Source organism: Pezoporus wallicus, unplaced genomic scaffold (genome assembly GCF_028554395.1).
Source record: "Pezoporus wallicus isolate ANWC-B61680 ecotype Strahan unplaced genomic scaffold, APGP_CSIRO_Pwel_v1 contig_8188, whole genome shotgun sequence".
Taxonomy (NCBI): Eukaryota; Metazoa; Chordata; class Aves; order Psittaciformes; family Psittacidae; genus Pezoporus; species Pezoporus wallicus.
Genome location: NW_026640104.1, coordinates 440,546 through 456,316, shown reverse-complemented (window position 1 = coordinate 456,316; position 15,771 = coordinate 440,546). Strand labels below are relative to the sequence as shown.

General features: G+C 49.6%; 1 protein-coding gene across 4 annotated transcripts in view; it reads right to left on the bottom strand.

Annotated features, from left to right (window-relative positions):
- The window catches only part of FAM53B (family with sequence similarity 53 member B), a 47,559-nt gene that overhangs the window by 27,710 nt on the left and 4,078 nt on the right, over positions 1-15,771 (bottom strand). The window contains exons 1-2 of one of the 4 annotated variants that reach the window (XM_057417375.1): positions 12,046-12,526; positions 402-634 (exon numbers count right to left, since the gene is read on the bottom strand). In XM_057417375.1, coding sequence (XP_057273358.1) covers positions 402-470 — 69 coding nt within the window. In that variant the 5' untranslated portion in view covers positions 471-634; positions 12,046-12,526. Of the gene's footprint in view, positions 1-401; positions 635-718; positions 805-4,451; positions 4,652-12,045; positions 12,527-15,771 lie in introns of those variants that run through there. The other 3 variants (XM_057417376.1, XM_057417377.1, XM_057417374.1) reach the window with 3 other exon arrangements.

The window sequence follows — 15,771 nt, the reverse complement described above, 5'->3', positions numbered from 1 at the left end:
CCTGGAGAGGGGCTTGGGACAAGGGCCTGTAGGGACAGGCCAAGGGGAATGGCTTTAACCTGCCAGAGGGGAGGCTGAGATGAGCTCTTAGGCAGAAGCTCTTCCCTGTGAGGGTGCTGAGGCGCTGGCACAGGGTGCCCAGAGAAGCTGTGGCTGCCCCATCCCTGGCAGGGTTCAAGGCCAGGTTGGACACAGGGGCTTGGAGCAAGCTGCTCTAATGGAAGGTGTCCCTGCCCGTGGCAGGGGTTGGAGCTGGATGAGCTTTAAGGTCCCTTCCAACAGAAACCATTCCAGGATTCCACAGTGTGAAGATCCAGCCCTGCAGCACAAGAAGCCCTTATTATAAATCTATGGCAAAGCTGTGGCAACAGAGTTTGGAAGAAAGCTCTCAGGAAGCTTACCAGCTCAGTCCTGCTTGTTACGGAGTCAGCACCTTTGTTTTGCCGCGGTTTGGTTAAGATCATCACCATGGTAATGCAGTCCTGACGTGGAGTCCATCAGGGTCCAGGCGAAGGGCACCAGCAGCTGAGGTCTGGTGAAGCTCCTCTTTCAGTCCATGTTCCTCCAGGAAAGGTTCAGCCCCACCAGCTCCTTGGGGCATGTGCAGGAACAGCCTCTGGGCGTGGAAAACTCCCTGTGTGCATACAGAGAGAACAGCTTTAAGGGACGTGCCTGGGGGATGGAGGGTGGGTGCGCTGAGCAAGGGGTGAGAGCTGACCTAAAAACACCCCGAGGGTGGCTCCTCCACCCGAGTATTTATGTTAGAGTATGAAACATTGCTGGTGATCCTCTGCACCTCATCAGTGCAGAGCTGTTTCACAGGACGAGTGACGGCGCGAGCTGGTGGAAGCACGTAAAGTGCATGAGGTGATCCGCAGGTACAGAAGTATTTTAGGTAGACAGACAGATAGATAGATAGACAGGCACACGGATAGGTAGGCAGGTAGGTAGATAGATAGACAGACAGAGAGATAAACAGATAGGCACATGCATAGGTAGGCAGGTAGGTAGGTAGATAGATAGATAAATAGATAAACAGATTGATTGATAGATGGATGGATAGACAGACTGACAAATAGATAGATAGACAGATAAAGTTTCTTCTGAATCTTCCCTTCAATAAAGGGAACTCATATCTCCTATACCGAAGATACCAAGCTGTGAAAGAAGGGCTCATTGAAGCCCCAGGGTTGATCTCCCAGCAGCCCTTGCCCCCACACCAACTGGGAGCAGATGTCCAGCAGAAAAAGCCTTTCCAGCATTATCAGGACTGTGAAATCCCCTGGATGCCCCCATCCCATCCCAGTTACTCCCTGATTCCCAAACCATGAAGAGCCCTTTGGGGAAAAAGCAAGGCAAAGAGCTGTCTACAAGGAAGCGGAGAGCTCCCAGCCCTGACATCCTCAGGGCCACACCAGACCTCCTGATCCTTACCTATTCCTTAGGTAGGAAAAGCTAACGGCTGCACAATGAGCACATGTCAAGAACTGCAAGCCAGGCTTACAGAGCACCACCCAAACCTGACCATCAGCTCTGCCTCACCTCCTGCCATCCTCACCCATTAACTTACTCTGTGTAAAAGCAGACAGATTGCACTTCAAATCTGATTATGGAAAACAGTGTTTTCCCCAAATCACTCCTCTAATCGTGTTTTGCTATTTGCCTTGCAGTTAACAACCAAAACCACCGTTTGCACTGATCTTGCTCCATGCAGTCAAAACCCAACTGTGACATTTAAGGACAATATTTGAGAGTATGCCTCAAACAAGTATTAAACCTCATTGTGAACTGATACGGCTTCTGTTCCCAGCTCATAAATCATCTTCCCTGTGTTTACTGGGATTAGAGCTTGTGATGGTGTTATCAGTAGCTCATTTGAAGGCCAGCTGGCTGGTAAAGAAAAATCACCTTCTATTCTTGTGTGAGGATAAAGTTCATGCAGAGTGCAAAGCCAGGAGTGGGAATCAATACATATCCCAAAGATTTACCCTTCCCAAGGGCCCCTGCTACAGTCTGCAGCTTCTTATGAGACCCTGGTGGGTTTATGATATGCAATTTATTGGTAGCTTCATCATTAACTTCTGGGCAGCCCAATGACCAAATGGAAACCGACAAATGGAAAAGTATAGCTTTTTAGACCATCAAAATGACACAGTCTGTGAGCCCAGATCACATGTTTATGCTATTTATATATTGTATATATGGTATTTATGGTAGCCCGGGCTCATGCGAGGAGATTATGACGCAAGGGAGGATGGGGTGGCCGAAGGACCAGTTGACTAACACAGCAACGTGTCCCCATCACCCCCAGCGATGCTGGAGGCAGCTCAGGCACCTCTGTTACAGCAGATGGACCCCCAAGTTCTGCTCAGGAGCCTCCCCCATTGCTGGGGATGGCCTGGGGACATCAAGCTCTTTGACAGCAACAAGTAGATAGGGCCACTGTACGGTCATTAAGAAGCTCCACAGGACTTCTACATTGCTGCATTCTGATGGTCCTTGCATCAAACCTATTGGCATGCAGCAAGACCTACAGGTCCTGTTCAGGAGGCATAGCTTCTTACACCAGGCTCTGAGCAAACACAAGGCCAGGAGCTGCTCCCTAAAAAGAGCTGCATGTAAGAGGGAAAAGATCCTAGAACTTCAGATTGGTTTGTGTTGGAAGGGACCTTAAAGCTCACCAGCTCCATGTCCCTCTTGTGCTGATGCCCCAGAGCTGGACCAGGACTGCAGGGGGAGGTCTTCCCAGAGTGCAGTAGAAGGGGAGAATCCCTTCCTTCTGCTGATGCTCACGCTCCTTTTGACATGATGAAGATGAGGAGCAGGGGGCTCTGGGAGGCTCCAGCCTTCCTCCAGCACTAAGGAAAACCCCCAGAGTGGTGCCCTGCTGCTCCCTGCACCATAGCGTAGATGCCTAAAACACAGGACAGGGACTAAAACCACTCAAGGTCTATATTTTTATCTGCCACAATCTTGGCTGTCCCTGATCCTAGCACCAAACAGGGATGCATGCTGCAGGGCTGGACTCACTGTGCTTGGGATGATGCTGGGGCCATCCCCAGCGCGTTGGCAGCGTGGGGAGCGAAGATGAAACAACCTTCCGAACAGCACAAAAGCAGTTAAGCACAGCTCCTCGTTAACAGGGTATGATTCCTCAGGAATAATTACCTTTCCCTAGGGTAATGGTTAATGTTGGTGCTGCAGACTCCTACACACACCCGGGCGTGCGGCAGCCAGCGGGCAAGAATGGCAGCAAGTACAGGCAGATGCTCCCTGCCCGCGCCGGACAGGCTGCAGCACACACCACTCACACCCCCCTGTTCCACTGCATCTAATGCAATAACACAGCCCTAGTGATAACAAATCAGCAGTTAACATCACCCAATGTTGGGTCTGAGGTGCACTTTTAGGTCTGGGCTCTTGTTAAGTACCGCTTGGCTGGGGTTTGAAACCATCCCCAGTGAGAAAGTGCAATAAAAAGGAGAAGTTTCCAGCAAAATGGGATCTTTGGCTCCTCATCCCGCTTCACCGGGCTCCTGATACATGGTGTGACCCAGCACACTCCTGCCCCGTCATGTCCCTGGGATGCAAACAAGTGCTGTGGGATAGAAACACTTCTGCAGAGCCAGGATGGGCTCCCCATCAACTCAGAGGAGGAAACTACTGCGTATTTATAGACTGGAGGCTTTCACACACACACATATGCTAATGAAAAGATGCTCTTCAGGGACCATTCATTATTTTAAGACATGTATTTCCTCACTTGCAATCAGATAAAGGAACTATCTTCATCCTGTCATCAAGGTTAAGTTCAGACATGGGCCATGGCCACTGGGATCAACAGGATCTCCTGAGCTGTACGGAGCACTCACAAGCAGCTCTAGCGCATGGAAACACCCAAACCGTGATTTTTCCATGGGCATTGCTTCAAAATACAGTCTGAGAAGAAAAGACCTCAGGATTTAGCAAGCTGTTGGGTCTCTGCCATGGCTGGAGGGAGCCTGAACAGTAACCACTATCATAAACCCACAATCCAACCCCAGTGGTACTCTTCATGAAGACTGAAGACCAGAATCACACATTTCCACTTGTGGGATCGCCAGCCCCTGTACAGAAAACATTCAGCCTCTAATAGTGCATCTCCAGACACACACACACTGACATAAAATCTATTTACAGGCAGAAAGGGATGAGAAGAACGAGGAGCCTGAGCTGTATTTTGCATGCCGATACACCTTGCGAGCCATACAGTAGGATCACTCTCGGAACATCAATCATCTGCCCCTGTGAATTATTAATGTTGTTGAAAGCCTCCAGTGAAAAGCCACGAGCCATACAGGACCCTGCTCCCAACCCCATGCTCCAGCACTGATCCCTGTGCTGCGCCTGAATATTCCTTCAGGACTGCACATAAAGTCTTCCTGCGAGAGGACAAGAGAAGCATTCCTCACCTTTGCCTTCTGAATAAAACCGAGAGGTGCCCATCCGTCTCCAGGCAGAGGATTCCCAGCCACTTCCAAAGAGCTCCCAAACGCACTGAAAGAGGAGGAAGGACAAACACCCAAGCCCAGCCTTCGTCCCTGGCGTAGCTGCGGACTTGGCTCCATCACCACCAGTAGCGTCATTCCAAAACACTACAGCACAACCTAGGGCAATGCTTTGGCTTAGCAAGAAATATTCCTATTTCCACACCATAAAGTCTGGCTCTAGAGAGCCAACGCTGATGCTATCCACAGGCACACAGAACTTCGGGAGGCAAGGCTGGAGCAAGCCAAGTGTCGCAGCTCAGTGCGTCTTCCAGCAGCCGCTGCCCTGAGGCTTACCCCAGAGCAGGAGGGTTTGGTAACGCCGGTTCATAAGTTTCAAATGCCACCAAAGGAGCAACAAACACGAGAGAGGGAAGACACAGCAGTTTGATCTACACAGCTCTCTGAGAGGAGATGCAATAAATGCAGCTTGGCAGAGGAAAACACCAACCTCCGAGCGGAAAACAAGGGGCTGAGCAAAGAGCCGCTGTGATTGCGGTATTGGTTTAACGCAGTTTAGACCCACACGTCTGAAGAACCAAACCTCACCGCTCCAGGCCAGACTCTGAGCATGGTCCTAAGGCTTAACCACCCTCTCCTCACACCAATTAAATCCAAATTCCCCTCCTGCTACGCAGAGCCCCAGTTCTCCATGCGCACAAAGGGCTGTGGAACCCAGCACACCACAGTCAATCAGCCCACCTTCAAACACTACAGGGGACTACAAGGAAGTGGGAGAAATAGACAAAACTGGTTACTGCAAGTGGAAATCGTGGGGTTTAAGGCTTTCTACAGCATCACGTTACAATCTTAATCCAAACAAAAAACCTTCCCCCCATTCCCCATCATTTTGCTTCTTAGGAGGGATTTGGGGCCACATTGAGTCTCCTCATTGCACTGCCTGCCTCACCACCAATGCTTTGGACAATGCCAAGAGGTCAATCTTCAGCTTGTTGGTTTATTGTGTTATAAATCTGGAAAAATCCTGGAAGCCTGTCATTTGCAGGTAACTAGATGTGGGTTCATTCCTTCACTCAGGCAATAATTTGCCTTCTGCACCAGGACTATGAGGTGCTCAGCTCTGGGAGGCTTGCTCCCCTTGCTCAAGCACTCTGTCACACCATCAGCGAATCCTGCTTTCATTGATGGGTTACAATCCTCCAGTAAGAGTGAAAGATGCCATTCACAGCCTGAGAAGAAGCCTTCACACTCTGAAAATGCCTCGTGGACAGGTCCTGAGTAAACAGGATCATGAGTCAGCACACGGGACTTCAAAGGACTGGAATTTCCACGGATGCAGCCGCGTCAGGATCATCCCTTGGGACCCTGTCAAGAGGCAAGAGCTGCCCAGGCTGCCCAGCCATCGGTGCACAAAAGCTGCAGCCCTGCCCCGTCTCACCCTGAGCCTGCAGTCACCTCCTTCTGCTCCACAGTGTCATCCCCAGCTCCTGGAGGAGAAGGGCTCTGGTGCAGGAGACCATGCATCCTGCAAGGCTCTCCCGTCCAACCTGGCAAGGACTGAGGCTCACCACATGCTCCAGGTACTCAGAAGTCACCAGCCAAAGACAAGGAATAACGCAATGTCTTCCTCTGCCTCCTGCTTGCAGCTCGATGACACTTTTCCAGGGCTAACAAGATAAAGATGCACTTTGAGCATCTTTACTTAATAACTAAAAGCCTTGCCTACACCAGCAATTAATTACTAAGCAAATAGAAGTCTTATTTCGATCCAATCCCTTGCTCCAAATGCCTGGGCATCGCTTCAACCTGACGACAAAGGCAGCAGGTCTCCAACACCCTGAACCCCAAACCACACATCCAAACCTACCTAGCCTTTATGGAGAGCCTGGAATCCAGGCTCACACCCAGATCTACATGTTTGGGTTGGACCTTACGGACAGGCAAGCTCTCACCAAAAATAAGAGCAATTAAGGAAAATTACACACCATCTAGTTGAGTAAAACACATCAGGTTTATTGCCCCCGTGCTCTCAGAGAATAGGAGTGGCAGGGGGAAGACTCCCTTACATAGGAGGGGCGAAAGGGAGTGAAAGGATAAGGAAGGGGCAGAGGTGCTTTGTCTCAACATCTTAGCTTGAAGAAAATGGTGCTGGCAGTGACTTTGCCTTTTCCTCCCTGGCAACTGAAAAGGAAAAGAAGAGAGCAAAATTAGTCATTGCAAAACAGCAACCGGGAAGCGAGAGGTGTGAGCGAGGAGACGGCCAGTCTCCAGCAGAGAGGTGCCAAGTAGATGTGCAAAGAGGCTGTACAGGACCCAGCTTGCTGCACAAAACCTCATGCATGGTAGGTAAAGAGAAGAGCACACACATCTGGAGCACTAACTCCAATATCCCTTGGCTGCACATCCAGCCTGCACACACGTTTTCCAGGAGGACCAGCATCAGATCTTCATCAAATGGTTTGTGTTGGAAGGGACCTCAAAGCTCATCCAATTCCAGCCCCCCGCCATGGGCAGAAGCACCTTCCACTAGAGCAGCTTGCTCCAAGCCCCTGTGTCCAACCTGGCCTTGAACACTCCCTCCTTGGCCACATGCAGGACTGATGTCCAGCTTGAGGGTGCACTCTCAGCACATCGCTCTGCCATGGAGCAAGGCTGGGGCCAACTTAACACAGACCCACTGTAGCACTGGGAGCAAAACAAAGCAAAGCTCAGCCCCATGAGCCCAGCAGGACTGGCCCCACGGGAATGCAGCCCTCCCAGGAAGCACAACTGGTTTGGAGACACACACTGCCAGTATTTTGGCAGGGCACCATATGGACAAAGTATCCTACAGGATGCTCTTAGTCCAAACAACTGTATACATGGCACATTCTCTTCAAGCAAACCTGCAATCATTGCCTAATCTGCTCCAATTTTGAGTAGTATTTCCAAGGAATACTGGAAATACTGGACCAAGGGTTGTCTGTGAAGCAGAGCAGCTGAAGTAGCAGCAGCAGGTCTCGCAAACCATCTCACCTTTCTGCTTCCCCCCCAAGTTGTGAGATTTACGACAAGAATCTGCAGTGCTCTGTGAGACACTGTGAGTGTTGGCCACGCTCCCAAAAGCTGAGGAATTGCTGAATTGAGAATTGCTCTACTGCTTAATCTCAACAACCAGGGATGCTGAACAAGCCAGCAGAGTCCAGTTTACTTTTAATTACCTCTCAGAGCGTGCTGTCTAGTAAACAGACACAAAACCCACTAGTTCTTGTTTCTTCCTTATGTTCTTTGCCCATATACAACCTGAAATGGCTGAGATGGAGACAGCAAACACAGCCTCACCATGCCACTTCTACTGACTCACTTCTCAAGCATAAACAGTTCCAAATAGCACATTAATGCCTACCTCTGTAACACAATGTTCACCTACTTACAGCCAGGTAATAATGCTCAGAGGGCTAAGGGGGTTTCTTGGCCAGCCTGGGCTTCCCTCCTTGCTCCAGAGCTCTTGGGGTCTCTGTAAGAAGCACATCTTGGGGCTGCAAAGTGACTGTGATGCTTTTTGCTCATCACTGACCACCAAAAGCCCATCGCATGGACCAAGCACGAGCAAGATCTGGGACATCTCATAGTGCAATTGAGGAAACCTTGACAAATGCAAGAACATCACTGCTCTCAGAATAGATTTGGATACTGCTTGCAAGTCAGGTTTCTCCCTTTTTGAGGCTGAGATGGAGAGCTGGTAAAGGCTGAAGGCCCCTAAAGAATGACCCGAATTTAAAGCAGGGCACTACTGGGTGTATGCATTGATTGCCAGACTTCACATCATCTCCTACCATTTCTCCTTCATGGATAAATACCTCAAGAGTGCAGAACCATCACTTGAAGCCCAGCAAAATGATCACTTAGGACCTTCCAAACCTGAAGTGATCTACCTGAACTAGGCAGGCAACACTTTAGGAGTCCCAAATGCTTCCCCCAGACAGCTTCTGTGCCCACAGAGGGTACAACACGTACCCGCCACCGCCTGCAAACCCTATGAGGCCGCTGTTTGCATTAGACAAAAGCACTCTGGCTCTTGGGCAACCTCTGGGGTTTCATTCCTCAGCTGAGAAATAGCTTTCAAAGAGCTCCTTGGCTCCTGAAAGACAAACCTAAAGCCTTTAGTAATCCTCCCAGCGACTGCAAGGCACATTTCCCTGCTGTTTGTCCAGTCGTTGCCATCAACATTGGCAAGAGGAAGGTACAGCAGCGGCACGGCCATGGAAGGAAGGAATCCTCTGGGGCTGGGAAACCTTTGCCCACGCTGCCACCTCCATCTCTCCAGCACACTGGGAATGGATTTCCAAGGCCTGCATCTTCCATAAATCTCTTTAAGGAACGAGGAGCCAAACATCTGTGAGTTGTCTGAATTAGTGTGAATCTGGCAGACTGAACAGCAAACTTGTATCACCCCGCAGCCTTCGAATCTCTTGTTTTCCTCGGGTTCATTAAATACATAACAATCTGTTACCACAAGACAGTTCCTATGTGCATGGGCTGCCAAGGAGCTGGTTTTCATAGTGCTGGTGGAGATGGGGAATGTGTGAGGAGGAGAGGAGGGCTCTTCCTAAGGCAGCAGGGTAAGGAGAAGATGGGCTGTATCCACCCTGCCTCCTCCAGCAACTGCCCACCACAAGGCAAAGGCTGTCTCTGACATGTAAACCTGATGCATAGAATCACAGAATCAAAAATGGTTTCAGTTGGAAAGGACCTTAAGATCATCCAGTTCCAACCCCCTGCCATGGGCAGGGACACCTCACACCAGACCATGTCATCCAAGCCCCCGTGTCCAACCTGGCCTTAAACACTGCCAGGGATGGAGCATTTATCACTTCTCTGGGCACCCTGTGCCAGCGCCTCAGCACCCTCACAGTAAAGAACTTCTGCCTTATATCTAACCTAAACTTGCCCTGTTTCAGTTTTAACACATCACCCCTTGTCCTATTGCTACAGTCCCTGATGAAGAGTCCCTCCCCAGCATCCTTGTAGAATTTTGGGAAGCTTCAAAGGGAACAGAGCTTAAGAGTGTGAGACAAGCAGAGGGAGATGCCTTCAAAAGCCAAGGATGCCCTGCAGCATCATCCAAACTGGGATGATGATGCTCCATTCAGGAGAACTGGATTCTGTGAGGGTTATTCACACTGGTGAGCAGAGCCCTGGGCACAAAGCATCCCTGAAACTGGAGTTTTTCACTGCTGCTGGGCAAGCCTGGGGCCCAAGCATGCCAGGAAGGCATCGCCAACACCAAGCCATGGGCAGAATGTTGTGATGAGGAGTAGCACTGGAGGCTTCACCTTCCCTCAAAAGAAGCCTTTCGCTACAAGGAAGAAGTCAAAGCAAACACCCTCTCACCATGTTTACCCATTCAAATCAAAGCCAAAGCAGCACCGAAACGTGCCCGACAGCATTTCCACGGAGTCATTCATTGAGAGCTTGGACTTGGGTTTCAGCTTCTAATATAGCAGGGAGACTGGAATAATCGAGAATCTGTTGCTCTAACACACTGTGAACTCCTGCGAGGTGTCAGCAGCACGTAGAGCCCAAACCTCCTGCAGGTTTGGCTCCTTCGGGTGCCCGCCAAGGGAAGGGCAGTGAAATGCCTTCCCCCATTCCATGGGGTACAATGAGCTGCCTCTCAGTGCCCCAAAGAGAGGTACCCACAGCGCAGACAAGTAATTCTTGCAGAAGACAATATTCCCAGTGTTAGTATGCTTTATTCCCTGGGGATGCCCAATTCCCATGCAGCAGGAGCAGGGCAGGATGAGCCCCACTGTAGCTTGGCAGCCATAAAAGCCCAGATTTTGCAGCTCATCTTGGAGATGGGGGAAAAAAGGGTTAAAAATAATAAAGTAAGTGGAAATGAAAACAGTCCCTGCTTTTATTTGGGCTGGCAGAAACACCATCCTGCCCAGCCTTCCTCGAGCTCATTTATGGCAGTGTGAACATGCAGTAAAGTCAGGGAAAAAAAACCCAGCTTCATTTTCCACCCCAAGAGTCTCCATCTCTGGGTAGTCTCCATATATCCCTCTTTCTCCCACCTCAAAGGTGAAAATTAGGAGGAGAAACAGATTCCTTTGTGCTGTGCAAATGAGAAGCCCAAAGGACGGAGAGGTCTGGTCCCAGCAGCAGCGTGGTGTGAACCAGGAAGCATCCTGAGGAGAACTGACCTAAATCATGCTGCATCCCATCCTGGCTCCAGAGCTTCCAGTGGGCTATCGGGAAGGGAACAGCGCCAGTGCACAAACATGAATGATTGCCCAGTACGAACAGGGCAGCAAAAATGTCCACCTTCATCCCATGGAAAAATACATAGCAACTTCCTACGCTAATGAGTGAAGGAATTAATGGATCCTAGAGTTTGTCACTCATTATGAAGCCCTTAAAATAACACCACCACCTTAAAACGCATGGGGATGCAAGTTAAACATCAGTCTGTTAGGAAACCATGGCAGTGGGTTGGAACTGGATGAGCTTTAAGACTCCTTCCAACCCAAAACCATGCTAGGATCCTACGAAACAAGGCACAGATCCTTTTCTAGACATTAAGGACAATACTGACAACATTGCTCAATCAGAAAGAACGGCAGGAACACCATGCATGAAGCAGAAAAGCAAGAAACAGTCAATATATACTTTAACACCACGCTAAGGAGAAAGTAGAATGATATGGTCAGGTTTGTCAGGAGTAACTGGGGATGATATTAAACAGCAGGCACTAAATATAGCTCTTCCTTAAACAATAGCTCCGAATAATTTACACCTTCAAAGTTTATAAGATCCTGCCAAAACCCCTCCGGAGCTGTGACCGCCGATGCTCCCAGAGGACAGGCACAGCCCTGAGAAGGAGCCCTGCAGAGCTCAGGTTTCTGTGCAAGGACGGGGAGCCAGGAAGCACAATTACCAACATAGGGAAATGAGCTCTCAGCTCACTGATGCCTTTGTGCTGGGAGAGGGGAGTGCTGGTACAACAGACTTCATCAGAGCGCACAGACATGGGTGACAGTTATCGATAACTACTTCACTGACACATCTCAGACAGGCCTGCAAATAAACCGGCTTCAACAGAAACTGGGCTTTCACCTTCTGCCATGTAGTATTTCTGGCAACAATTGGGTAGGAAAGGGGAAAATCAGTGCTGTGTAAGTGACTCAAGACTGGCAGAGAACAAAGTGACAATACAGAATGGAGAGAAACAAGCAGCATGGTTTTAATGGAGATGTTAAGATCCTAGAATCCCAGCCTTGGTTTGTGTTGGAAGGGACCTTAAAGCTCATTCAGTTCCAGCCCCTGCCACAGGCAGCTCCTTCCTCCAACTCCTTCCACTAGAGCAGCTTGCTCCAAGCCCCTGTGTCCAACCTGGCCTTGAACACTGCCAGGGATGGGGCAGCCACAGCTTCTCTGGGCACCCTGTGCCAGCGCCTCAGCACCCTCACAGGGAAGAACTTCTGCCTAAGAGCTCATCTCAGTCTCCCCTCTTTAAAACTTAAAAGCCATTAAAGATACTGCTTAAGAAACATATTGCTTAAAAGACACAAACCTCAAAGACAGGGGCACATCCCCAGGCTCCAGCACTGCACAGGCACGTGGGAGATGGGACCATGGGCTGGATAAATGTGAGATCTCCAGGAGGATAAGAGATGGCATTGCCTGTGTGCTCTGCACCCCACAACCATTACAGGCACTGCACTCAGGCACTACTAGAGCCTTAAGTAAAGTCTGATTAAGGTCTGAAGATCCCAGGAGTAACTGAGGAGCACCTAAGACACAGGTACAGCTCCATGGGGGAAATGTTAACTGCTCAGGGACACCCTGGCTGCCTTCAGAGAAGTAAGAAGGTCCAAGCAGGTCCTTCAGAGGGAGCAGAGCAGCAGTACAGCACCCAGCGCTGTGGGAAGTCAGAACTACGCAGATTCCAAGTGAGGGCAAAGTGCAACGTGCTCCTGAACAGCCCATGCAATAAATGACCAGCAGAACAAATGGCTGCGGTGGGTTCTCCATCAGCACTCTGTCTGCATCTCTGCACTGGATGGCTTTTCTAGAAGACATGCTCCAGCAAGAATTAATTCAGAGGACTACTAAAACTGGTGATACGATACATGGAGCAGTCACCAGGAGCGTGACTCTCCTGCCTCAATGCCCTTTGTCTAAGTTTGTTGCTGCATTCCCATCATGTCCCAGCACAGTCACTGGGGTGGCACAGTGAGGACCAGAAGGGAGGTTGCAAAGCAGCCCCTCCACAGGCTGGATGGGATCTTGGTTTGGATCTAACACAGCCCCTTTTAAACCTGCCGCCTTCATGGTGTATCCAAGGGGTACACAAAAGATAGGCACAGGAAGGGCACTGACAGCACAATCCATCACATTGGACAGTTGGATTCTTTGTTAAATTAAGTTTAAAACACTTAATAACTAACCCAAAACCTCCATGGGAAAAGTAACCTATCAACAACGTGAACCATGGGCAACTGAAAAAGTGGGTGAGAGTCTCTAAATGGAGCTTTTTGCCCAGAGAAGCTGTGGCTGCCCCATCCCTGGCAGTGTTCAAGGCCAGGTTGGACACAGGGGCTTGGAGCAAGCTGCTCTAGTGGAAGGGGTCCCTGCCTGTGGCAGGGGTTGGAGCTGGATGAGCTTTAAGGTCCCTTCCAACCCAAACCAGGCTGGGATTTTATGATTCTATAGTAACTAAGTCTTCATTAACCATGATGCTTTTACTCCAGGAAGTACCATCCACCACACTGTATTCCAATTATAACACAACTGATAGCCCAATAGTGAGCCAATCTTTACCTAAATTAATGAAGAGGAAACAAAACTGAATGTGGATGGTTTTAGCACTTTCTGTATCTTTATAATTGCAACGGATCTTCAGTTTTGGCACACAATTGTAGCTTTTGGCATCTATTGAACAGTATTAAAACTTGCCCTTTCAAAAGTATTCATTTCTAACAGCTTGGACAAAGAAAGCATGAGATAATGGGGTTAATATATACTTGAAGTGATTTTACAGCATCGACCACTATTATGCAGCACACCAGGAGGCTGTTTTCAGTAACGTACATGTAAGCACACAAATACAAAACTCAGTCATTGCAACTTTCCAACATCACTTGGAACAAAAAATAGCTACCAGCACCCGGCCTAACTGTGCTGCTAGGCTGCCTTAGAATCCCAGCCTGATTTGTGTTGGAAGGGACCTTAAAGCTCATCCAGCTCCATCCCCTGCCATGGTCAGGGACACCTTCCACTAGAGCAGCTTGCTCCAAGCCCCTGTGTCCAACCTGGTCTTGAACACTGCCAGGGATGGGGCAGCCACAGCTTCTCTGGGCACCCTGTGCCAGCGCCTCAGCACCCTCACAGGGAAGAGCTTCTGCCTAAGAGCTCATCTCAATCTCCCCTCTGGCAGGTTAAAGCCATCACACCTCTTCCTATCCCTACATACACTTGCAAAAAGCCCCTCTCCAGAGTTCCTGCAGGCCCCCTTTAGGTGTTAGAAGACTCTCCAGGCTGAATAACCCCAGCTGTCCTAAGCAGAGACATGACCAGTTGTCTTCATTAACAGTTTTCCTTCCCTAACATTTCCCAGTGGTGCAGAATAGCGATAACAGCAGTGGAACAACTGGGGCAACTGAGGCAGAGGAGCATCAAGGACAGAAAAGAAGTTTCTTAAACGCAAGTTAAGTGCATAACGTGTTTCCATTTGTCCCTGAGGAGCCCTTGCATTTAGAAGCAGGATGCAGGGTGCATATCTTGACCCCCCAGTCCAGACTAGACACCAATGCACCTTGACAGCAGCGATGTCCTGTACCGTCACCCCAAGCCCCTTTTCTCCTCTGCCATCAGAAAGCTTTTTGGTCCTTGCTTTTGAGGGCTGGTTTTGAGCAGTGAGGGAAAGCAGGCTTTCCAGCTGCTGGATCAGAGCTTGCCAGATTCCATCTTTACAAACCCTTGGAGACGTAACGATATATAGCACAAAACAGCCACAAAGTGAAACTCTTCTTTCGCTCCGGTCCCATACCTACCGCACAGCACAAGCCCTGAAATTTGGCTGCTGAAAGCAAAAGCTATGGCCAAGATCCATGAATATAGGGAATGATACAGCCCAAGGGATGCTTCAAATGGACTACAGAGGAGTGACACCAATGATGCTGCTATATTTAATCCTCCAAAAGCAAAAACCATGACCAAGTTTCTCTTGGGTGCTTTTTGGTTTAGGGAAAATGCACAGAAACTCAATGCACCAGAACAGTTTTTTTTTGCACTGGCTCAACCAGTTCTTAAAATACTACTCAAATATGGCAATTATGGAGACAAACTTGCCTGAGTGCTCCCCTACCCATGGGTGCAGGGACCCACAGCCTGTGGTGCCGGAGCAGCCACACTTCATGCAGGCTTTGGGGCTCCTCCAGGTCAGTCTGATGCAGGCTCCTCCTTCCATGCACTTCAACTTTTAACATATCTCATCTTATTTGTCTTATATAGCACATGCTAGAGCACAGAATCCCAGGCTGCTTTGTGTTGGAAGGGACCTTAAGTCTCATCCAGCTCCAACCCCTGCCACAGGCAGGGACACCTTCCACTAGAGCAGCTTGCTCCAAGCCCCTGTGTCCAACCTGGCCTTGAACACTGCCAGGGATGGGGCAGCCACAGCTTCTCTGGGCACCCTGTGCCAGCGCCTCAGCACCCTCATACTGAAGAATTTATTCCTAATGTCTAATCCAAATCTACCCTATTTCATCTTAAAGCCACTTCCCCTTGTCCTGTCCCTACAGGCCCTTGTCCAAAGCCCCTCTCAAGATAGATGCATAAGATGTGGTATCTTACATATGAACCATATCAAACTTCACAGGCTTTGACTCATGGATCAACCACCTGAAGCCAGAACAAACGCTTGCGTTAAATTAACTCCATGATGACACTTAATGCTCAATGCCCACTTCGCCAGTTGATGACTAAAGGCTCCCACATGCAAGCCTGCGCTATCAGAGCTCACACCAGCTTGGCAGGCCTTCAGAAACAACTCCTGCTTGGGAATTCTTGTCTCTCTGGAGGCAGCCAACTCATAAAGTCTGGAAAAACAAACCAGCCCGTGGATCTGCTCCCCGATTCACCGCACCAGAGCCACGCTCTGCACTGCTGCTCTGCACACCCAGCCGGGTCGTGGGCAGCCGGGTGCACTGTGACCTTGGAAAAGTCCTTTTTCACATTACAACACTGCTCATAGGGATACTTGAGTGCAGCAGGGTTGCTCTGACCTCCTCCAAGG